Source organism: Penaeus monodon, chromosome 6, assembly GCF_015228065.2.
Source record: "Penaeus monodon isolate SGIC_2016 chromosome 6, NSTDA_Pmon_1, whole genome shotgun sequence".
NCBI lineage: Eukaryota > Metazoa > Arthropoda > Malacostraca > Decapoda > Penaeidae > Penaeus > Penaeus monodon.
Window position 1 is genome coordinate 13,451,717 of NC_051391.1, and position 10,390 is coordinate 13,462,106.

Consider the following 10,390-nt stretch of genomic DNA (forward strand, 5'->3'; position numbering starts at 1 on the left):
TTGGTGTTGGAAGACTTATGGGGGAGGAAGGAGGGAAAGTTTTAGGGGGTGGAGAAAAGGGGAACCGTTTCCCTTCCTCAGGTTTACTGAAAAATGTTCAGTACTTTTGCATGTCTCAAGGATCCTACATCACTGTCGCAAGGGGGTTTTGTTTAGTTTGGCTTTCAATATTAATCCAAAAATAAAAGAAATATGGTATGTTTAAAAAGAAATTTTTCAAGATACTCACATTTCAGAAATATCGAACCAAAACCATGGGACAAAACGTTTTTTTTTTTTTTTTTTTTTTTTTTTTTTTTTTTTTTTTTTTTTTTTCACTGGGGGGGGGCAAAAGGGACCGTGTCCCCAAAAAAAAACCAACGGGGGAATTTTAAAAAAAGAAGGAAAAGGAAAAAAGGAAAGGAAGGAATGTTTGGAAAAGTCACAGATGTAATTCTCAGAGACATCAGTCAGAATCAAGTGCAGGAGGAAAAGCAAAGGAAGGATGAAATGTCTACTCACCTTAATAGTGGGAGGCAGTCTAGTGAGAAGAGGGAATGTGAGTGTCAGGAGAAATCGTCCCTTATGGAAACTGCAACTTGCCATGAATCTGGAAGCAAGTTCGTCCCTATTAGAAGAAGAGGACTTTTCTTTAGCGATTCTGTTTTTCAAGACACCAGGAATGACTTCCACAAGGCAATAAAGGAGGTGCTAAGGAACTGGGGAGAGGAATCGTCCATCTTCGATGATCTCACAAGCTACAGAAACCTTCGGTCTCGAGATCTTAGAGAGGAGAATCAGGCTGTCACATCACTGGAAGACGAATCTTACCATAAGGTAAGCATAATACAGTTTGTGTTTGTCCGTTAAGATGCTCTGTATAATTTATTACATGGTGTCTTTAACATTATGAAAGTCTAACCTCTTTGTTTTTTCCAGTTTGTAATCGATGTTCATGATTTTATGAACGGAGGAGAAATCAGTGTGAAGGCTGTGAACGAGCGAGAGTTGGTGGTTGAAGGTCACTTGGAGAAGAAGGAAGACGGTTCCAGGTCCAGCAAGCGGTTCCTTCGACGCTTCGTTGTTCCTGGAGACATTCAACTGGACGCTGTTACTTCCGTCATGTCCTCAGATGGTGTGCTGACAATTTCGGCTCCGAAAAAGGTAAGCTCTTCCCTTAAACCCTTCTATTTATTAATGCTGAAATATGTATTCGAATTTCAGTTGCGATGAAGGTATGTTTCAATAAAGTCTTAAACCTTTCAGAAGCCAACGATTGTAATCAAAGAAGTCAAAGTACCAATGAGCATCGAGGAAAAAGGAAGCAAGAGCCACACACAGATTGAAGACAAAATCATCAACTCGGAAGAAGGCAGCCATGAGGCTTCATCAGCATTGACTAGCAGGACTAAAAATCAAACAAAATGTGAAGCTCATAGTGTACAGGAAACCTCCACAAAAGCAACGTCACAGTCCTCATCCGTCGACACTGCTTCATTTGCGTCAAATGTGAGTACAGATAAAAGGAAAATGAATAATAGTTCTCCAGAATAATGTACCAACAACTTGGGCTTGAACAGTTGCATATGTATAAACAAACAAATGATCTCTTCCACAGGAAAGTCAGACACGCAAACACATTATCCCAGTTCATTATGAAGTTGCAAATGAAAGCAACAGCCTCGAGCAACTTGATCGCCAGCATCAAGTTACTCTGAAGGACAATCAAGTTAGTGATAATGCTCGAAAATCAGAGTGTGAGGCGAAAGTGTCTACTGCTTCCCTTGCAAGTGAAGGCAAACGCTCTTCAGAAAGTTCGTATTTGCCCATAATCAGGAAGGGTCTGTTTTCTGATGACCATTTCTTCGAGAATGTACGTCAGAACTACAGTCAGGCTGTGAAGGAAGTGTTGGAAAGTGCCAATGAATGGTCTGGTGAAAGGGACGCCATGCAGGTCTACAGAAATTTACGTCACGACAAAATCAAAAATGACAAGTACAAAATCAACATTCTTGAAAGATGATGACACAACACAAGAGACTTTGTCACTAGGAAGTCTGAGTATTATCGATTCAGACAATGAATGAGTCAGTTCAGAACTTGTATCGCACCAGTTCTTTGTTTCCTCAGGATTGTGATGGAGTACTGACGTTTACTACGTAGAAGTGAACAAGGTGTCCACTAAGTCGCCACAAGTGAGCGTTGATCTGAAGACCAGAGAAGACTCAGACAGGCAGTAACAGCGAAGGAAAAGTTCTGTCAAGTGCTTAATGATGCTGAGCTTGATGACAGACGCCATCAGTCTACAGACTTAGTTCGTCCGACGAATTCAAGTAGCAAAGTTATCTTCCTGACAGGAGAAGCATCACGAAAGTGTACGACATCACAGAAGGCTTGTTTTTTACTTAGACACGATGTACCGAATGGTAGAACTTAATATCAGGCCAAGCTGGAGTGAGAAAACGTGCAGAGTCTTCTGGAAGAGGCCAGACGGTTACAGCTGTCGCAGTCGCTCTGTTCAGGCTCAAGCATTCTAAACGAACAGTTGTCAAAGCACAGCTTCTCAGGTTTCTACGTTTTGCTTGAATCAGATGATGTATTTTTATTTTGCGTATTATTGATTCGAAGTCAAATCTGATATACGTATTGTATGGTTTTGTAAGAACATGGAACAGGATGGCTACCACGGGAATGGCAGAGCTATGAGGCCACGGTTAAGGTACAGTTTTGTTATGTTCGACACCAATATTCTACAGACTTTTTGTCCAGTTCTTTTCATGATAGGATCTAATCGTTAGACGATTTTTTTTAGATTATTCGATAAAATGAAGGAAAAGATGGAACAGGACCAGAAGGTGTACATTACTACCATAAATACCTTAAAGTGCAATCTTGTGTATTTTCTAGAGGACTTACAAGACAAGTTAGTCGATTCGCATAATGTATAAGACTAATCTGTAAAGATTTATTTTTCAATGTTTTTAATAAATATACAGGAATGTAAAGATATGTATTCTATGATTACCCAGTTCCAAATAGACTAAATGTGAAAATATGTATTTTTGTGATAAATGCATTCTTTATGAACAATGATAATAATAATGACTAAACAAAGTATTATTACTAATGATTTAATAATATAGGCACAAGAGTTTAAGTTGTTATGTGTGTATTATAAGATAAGCACAACAATACATGGATGATGTAGTACGAATTGTTTTATAACATTCACTTAAATGGCATGCAAGGGTATACTAAGAGGATAAATGATTCACGATAGTTGCTTAGTCATGAAATAGTGTTCTAAAACGTAAATACATAAGTACTAAATAGTTTGTATATGTTATTATAATAATATATATATATATGTGACTATAATAATATGGTAAAAGAATCCATATCATAATACAAAAGTATATATAAGATATATATAATGAATGTATCAATAGTTAGTTATGTAGTATAATATAATCATAAGAGTATAACACAATCACATATATAACAACACTCAAAACTCATACACACAGTAAGTGTTGATGTATATATATGTGTTTTTGTTTAGATATATGTATAGTATACATATATGTAAACAACACACACACGCAAATATATATATTGTTATATATTATATATATATATATATATATATATTTTATATATATATAGTATGTATATGATACATGTGTATGACTAATATACTATACAGCATATATATATTATATATATATATTATATTATATATATTATATATATTAGTGTGTTGGTTTATTGTGGGTGTGTTTATATATGATATATATAAATATAATATATATGTGTATTAAAATATTAAATCATATTATGTATATAATAGATGATAATATATATAATATATATATATATATATATATAATATATATATATATAATATATATATATATATATATATATATAAACGTATTGATATACACTTGAATAAATACGCACTCATATACCTGTGTGTATGTGTTTGTGTAGAATGTTAATATATTGTTTATATTCATGAAATCACATGGACATCTGATCAAATTCTGTTCGCACACTGATGCATGCAGACAGAAATATGAAATGCGAAGGATAATCTGTTACAGATCCGACCTTCGGCCAATACAAGCTGACTCACCTCCATGGAATATCGAAATTGATTCATCAAGAATTTCATTCAAAATGCTAGAAGTTTGGCAGCAAAATGGGAGTATTTGTGGTGCGTGACGCTGCTTCTACGTCACAGGCACACGCTCGCAGCCACGGCCATAAATACAGCGCTTCTGCCAGATTCCTTCAGAAAGCGAAGAACAGCCATCCAGCAACAAGCTCTCTGTTCAGGGATTCTTGGTGAGAAAATCAGCGAAATAATTGTCCACAATGGCCCCCATTCCACACTCGTACGACCCGAAGGTTTCCGCGTGTGATGCAAACCCCTGTGAGCGCGAAGAACCTTCCAAAGGGAGGTGGGACGTGGCCTTGCCCATCAGTCGAAGGGGGAGCTTCTTCCAAGACTCCTTTTTCTCGGATGTGCACGACGAGTTCGACGCCACCGTCAGGAGGGTTCTGGGCAGGTGGAGAGACACCGACTTGAGTTTGAGAGGTCGCTGGGACGACAGTTGTCGATACAGCGATATTTTGAAACGTTACAGACAACTGAGGGAGGAGGACCAGGCCGTCACCGTCACGACTGACATATCAGGTCATAAGGTGAGCTACTTCACGATATTTATTTTCTAGCTTTAGGTCCATTCTACGAATAACAATGGGTGTCATCATTTATTCTGACACAAAAATGTGTCTTAATATCATTATTAGTTAATTGTTATTATTAGTTCACATTCTTCAGCAGACAAAGAGTTGAAGATATGAACACGAATTAAAAGAAATATCTCAAACCCAGATTGTGGTGGACGTGAACGACTTCCTGGATGGAGAAGTGAAGGTGAAAGTGGTGGGCGAGAAGGAGGTGGTGGTGGAAGGACGTGTGGAGAGGAGAGAAGGAGGAGGCTCATCTGTGTCCTCACACTCCTTCAGACGCCGCTTTTCCTTGCCTCATCTTACCGACATGTCAGCCATCACGTCTGTCATGTCTTCAGATGGCATCCTTACTATAACTGCTCCGAAAATGGTAAGCATATCATTCTTTACGAATTTCATGTTCACCTATTAGAAAAAGAGAAACAGTTAATTGCAGTCCGAAACACACTACACGTACTAAAGACCGCCTTCTATTTCAACAGGAGGAACAGTCTCACCAAAGGACAACTATCATTCCTATTAAGCTCGAACAAGTTCAGAACTCGGACCTTTCCAGAACTACAAATATGAATGAAACCGGTTCCGTTGAAAATACATGCGAAGGATCCAACTGCTCACCAAAACTTATCTGTGATACAATAAAGAAGGAAAGTATAAACATTCCAAGTCATGCCAAAGAAATACCCACAGTCAACAGTCTTCAGCCACGGTCTGTGGAAATTCAAATTTCAAGGGAGAGCATTAATGACAATGTTTGTGACGTTGGGAGGCAAGAAACGATTGAAAGGACACAATCTGACATCACAGATGAATCAAGCCTCGTCTGTAAGGAATTAGACTCGACAGGACTTGAAAGGTCTCGTCAGGGATTCCGGGATGAACTCCTACCAATCACTCGAAGAGGAAGCTTCTTCCACGACTCATTCTTCTCCGACATGCACCAAAAGTTTGACGCCGCCATAAAGAAGGTCTTGAACAGGTGGAGCACCAATGACCTCCAGTGGACAGACACTTGGGACGACGTGGGTCTTCGCTACAAAGATATCCTGGAGCGATACAGAGAGCTTCGATCCCGTCACCTGGAAGAAAAGCTTGCCGTCACCGTCACATCAGACAAAACAGGTCACAAGGTCAGTTGCTTCAAAATCACTTCTTAGTGGTTGTTGATAAAGATATTTGGAAACATTGGAAATTATATATTCATATATATTTTTTCATGGATAAGAAAAGTGAGGATAATTTTCCTACCACAGATCGTAATGGATGTGCATGAGTTTACGGACGGAAAGGTGAAGGTGAGAGTGGTCGGCGAGAGAGAGCTGGTGGTGGAAGGAAGCACAGAGAAGGAGGAAGAAGGAAACTCATCCATCTCCTCACACTCATTCAGACGCCGTTTCTCCCTGCCTCGCCAAACTGACATGGCAGCCATCACTTCTGTCATGTCTTCCGATGGCATACTAACAATCACTGCACCCAAAGTGGTAAGTAGGCATTCTTTCACAATCTGTTCTCATTAATTTAAATGAAGTAGATTGTATAGCCATACGATAATTCCAGTATCTTCACCTGAGGAGTTTTTGTTATCAATGTTTTTTTTTTTCAGGAGGGTAAACAGGAATATCTGGAAGAATCCAAAGAAATATCTGGAAATAGAAGACTTAGCAAGGAAGAAGAATCACGCGATGCCAAAAGGCTTCTGTGTATCAAAAGTCTGAAAATTCTTTTCCTCTGACCAAAATGGGACTCTTTTTCCACGACTCCTTCTTCAAGGACTCTACGGAAGACTTTAGGAAAGCTGTTAGGGAAATCCTGAGAAGATGGGGAGAAGCGTCTCCGGAAGTCGATGAACTGACCCGCTACAGACTCCTTCGATCCCGAGATTTGCGAGAAGAGACTCAGGCCGTCACGTCTTTGGAGGATGACCGTCATCATAAGGTACAAATATGTCACTAACGATATTTCAGTATCTATGTAATTGCTCCTGTCAACATCTATTTTTGAATACCTTTTTTCTCTCCCTGAAAATGTGATTTTCATTAGACATATTTCACCATATTGATTTACCCTTCCATATATTTTCAGTTTGTTATTGACGTTCATGATTTTATGGACGGCGGAGAGGTCAGCGCGAAGGCTGTGAACGAGCGAGAGTTGGTGGTTGAGGGTCACTTGGAGAAGAAGGGAGACGGTTCCAAGTCCAGCAAGCGGTTCCTTCGACGCTTCGTTGTTCCTGGAGACATTCAGATGGAAGCTGTCACTTCAGTCGTGTCTTCTGATGGTGTGCTGACAATTTCGGCTCCGAAGAAGGTGAATCTTCTTTAACAATAATCCATCCAAGCTTAGGTTTAAAGTTATTTATCGTAATCTTGATATATGTACTTTCACTATTAACCATACTTCACTGTTATTGTGGATTGTTTTTTATAATGACAAATTGTATTTCCTGTTCCAACAGAAGCCCCTTTTGAAGCTCACCAACGAAGCGCTGAAAAGAGACACAAAGGAAACAAAAAGCACAGATCAAAAGGCAAATGAGTTTTCGTCCAATGAAACTTCTCTCTGTTCATCAGAGGTAAGTGTGCTAATAACAGTAACGTTCTACTTACCTCGTGATACGCGTGACTTAAATTAAGGAATAATATGTATAAAGTTATTAATATTTTCCAAATTTTGTTCTACAGAAGTGCCAGAGAAAAGAAGCCATTGTTCCAATCCAGTTGGAAAATAAGAGGGAAGTTTTTCACGAAGGTAATACAGCAGATACACTCGTGTCTCCTGACAGAGTTGAACAGAAACACTCATCTGCAGACCTAATGAGCCCAACTTCAGACGATGACGACGATGAAGGATACACATTCATCGTGAGACATCCTGCAAATTCCTATCGAGTTACCTTTGGTGATGATGAAGAATCCCGTGCGGGGAAGAGGGATTCCTCGGTGTGTGATCCCAGGAGCAACTATGCTCTTAAGTGTTCAGGATTTGATTGCGTTAACAGGAACTTGCCCATCGTCAGGAAGGGTCTGTTTGCTGACGATTGCTGCTTCGAGAATGTTCGTCATAACTACAGTCAGGCTGTGAGAGAAGTTTTGGAAAAGGCTAATGAATGGTCTTGTCGAAGTGACGCCATGAACAATTACAGGAAACTTCGTCAGAAGAAAGTCAATTTAGAAAATCAAGCAGTTGGTGTCTCAGAGGATGCAGAATCGCATAAGGTAATTCGTAGTTTTATTAGGTCTGTTGTTTTTATACCATAGGACTGTGTGAATACATAGTAGGCTAATGAGTATCTCAGATTGCGATGGACGTGTGTGACTCCATTTCAATTACTCCGTTAATTATATGTTAACATTAAGTGCATTAAGTAGATGAATAACATGTGCTTGTCATCTTCAGATTGTGATGGACGTGTTTGACTTCATTAGCGGCGACGTGACAGTGCGGTTGGTGGAAGGAAAGGAACTGCTGGTCGAGGGTCAAGCAGAGAAGCAGGACGGAAGCAGAGTGTCCCGAGTGAGCTTCGTGCGTCGCTTTGCGTTGCCTGACCTCGTCGAGCGAGACGCCATCAGCTGCGTGTTGTCCTCCGACGGAATCCTGACAATCGTCTCCAAGATGAAGGGAAAGGCGCATGGGAGAGATATTCTTTAAGCCGAAATAATTTCCTGACGAAGATGAACCAAAAGGCTCAGTAAATGCGTTGAAGATTTCATGAAGCTGTACGTTCCAAAAACAATTTTTATATTACAATAAATATTACAATAAATGAAATAATTCTGAAGTATCCATTTTTATTATATATATATATATATATATATATATATATATATATATATATATATATATATATATTTATATATATATGTAGATATATATATTTGTATATATACATATATATATATATATATATATATTTTTATATATATATTAATATCTATTCATATACATATATATATATAAATATATAATATATATATATATATATATATATATATATATATATATAATATCATAAATATATATATATATATATATATATATATATCTATGTATATTATACTATATATATATATACATATTATATATATATATTATATATATATTATCATATATATATATATATATATTATATATATATATATATTCTATATATATATATATATATATATATATATATATATATATATATATATATATATATATGTGGTATATATATCTATATATATTATATATATATATTTATATTTATATATATTTATATATATAGTATAATATATATATATATATATATATATAATATTATATATATATATATAGATAAATGTATCTGTCTATCTGTCTATCTATCTATCTATCTATCTATCTATATATACATACATATATATGTATATATTTACATATATATAATATATATATTATATATATATATATATATATATATATATATATATAATCTATATATTATAAACTATATATATATACATATGTATATATATAATTATATATATATATGTACACACTATATATATGTATATATTCATATATATATATATATATGTATATATTTATATATAAATATTATATATATCATATATATATATATATATATATATATATATATATACATATATGTATATAATTATATATACGACACACACACACACATATATATATATATAATATATATATATATATATATATATATATAATTTATATTATATAAATATTTATATATTATATATATTAAATATATATAAATATATTATAATATATATATATTTTATTATATAAAAATATATACCCCCATCTCTTTGGGTTTTTGGGTTTTTTTTTTTGTTTGATATTTTAAATATATATATATTAAAAAATTAGAAATATTTATAAATATATAAAAATATTATATATAGAATAGTATATATATTTTTTTTAAATTTTTTATTTTTTTTAAAATTTATATAATTTTTTTTATATATTTTTTTAATATTATTATTTTAATATATAGATTATATGGGTAATATATAATTATAAAATATATTATATTATTAGTATATTATAATTTATATATTTTATTTTTTAAATTGATATTATTTTAAGATATATAAATATAAATATATATATTTTAATTTGGGAAAAATTTAATGGTATATAGGGGTTTTATTTTCAGAATAAAAAGAATTTTTTAAAATTTTTATAAATAAAAATATATAAAATATATATATATATATAATATTTTATATTCAAAATTATCTTTTATTATTATTATTATTATTAATATATATAAATACAAAATTATGGATTATATTTAATATTAAAATTAAAAATATTATATATTTTATATATATATAATAAATTTTAAACTTATTTATATAATATTATGAATATATTTTTAAAATTTAAAATTATATATAAAATATATTAATATATTTTATATATATATAAAATATGTATTATAATTTTTATTTTTTATAATAATATTATATATAATAATATATCAATATAATTTATATAAAATTATTTTATAATTTTTTGTAAACATATAAAATTTTTATTAATATTTATTTTTAAATTATTTAATATAATTTTTAATATAAATATAGAATTATATATTTATTATTTTTAATATTATATTTTTTATATATATCCCTATATTGAA

The 10,390-nt window shown here is 33.4% G+C and overlaps 2 protein-coding genes across 2 annotated transcripts; both read left to right on the forward strand.

Annotated features, from left to right (window-relative positions):
- The first annotated feature begins 434 nt into the window (after positions 1-434).
- LOC119573874 lies at positions 435-2,002 on the forward strand. The gene is made up of 4 exons (XM_037920980.1): positions 435-816; positions 919-1,143; positions 1,246-1,488; positions 1,598-2,002. The coding sequence occupies exons 1-4, from the start codon at positions 490-492 to the stop codon at positions 2,000-2,002; spliced, it is 1,200 nt and encodes a 399-aa protein (XP_037776908.1). The 5' UTR covers positions 435-489.
- Positions 2,003-4,270: 2,268 nt separating this feature from the next.
- Positions 4,271-8,511, forward strand: LOC119574248. Its single transcript, XM_037921407.1, is given in 10 exon segments — positions 4,271-4,689; positions 4,883-5,110; positions 5,223-5,870; positions 5,994-6,221; positions 6,344-6,469; positions 6,472-6,675; positions 6,823-7,047; positions 7,196-7,312; positions 7,422-7,955; positions 8,137-8,511. Coding segments are annotated over 10 exon segments (2,892 nt in total). The 5' UTR covers positions 4,271-4,359; the 3' UTR covers positions 8,389-8,511.
- The last annotated feature ends 1,879 nt before the right edge of the window (positions 8,512-10,390 follow it).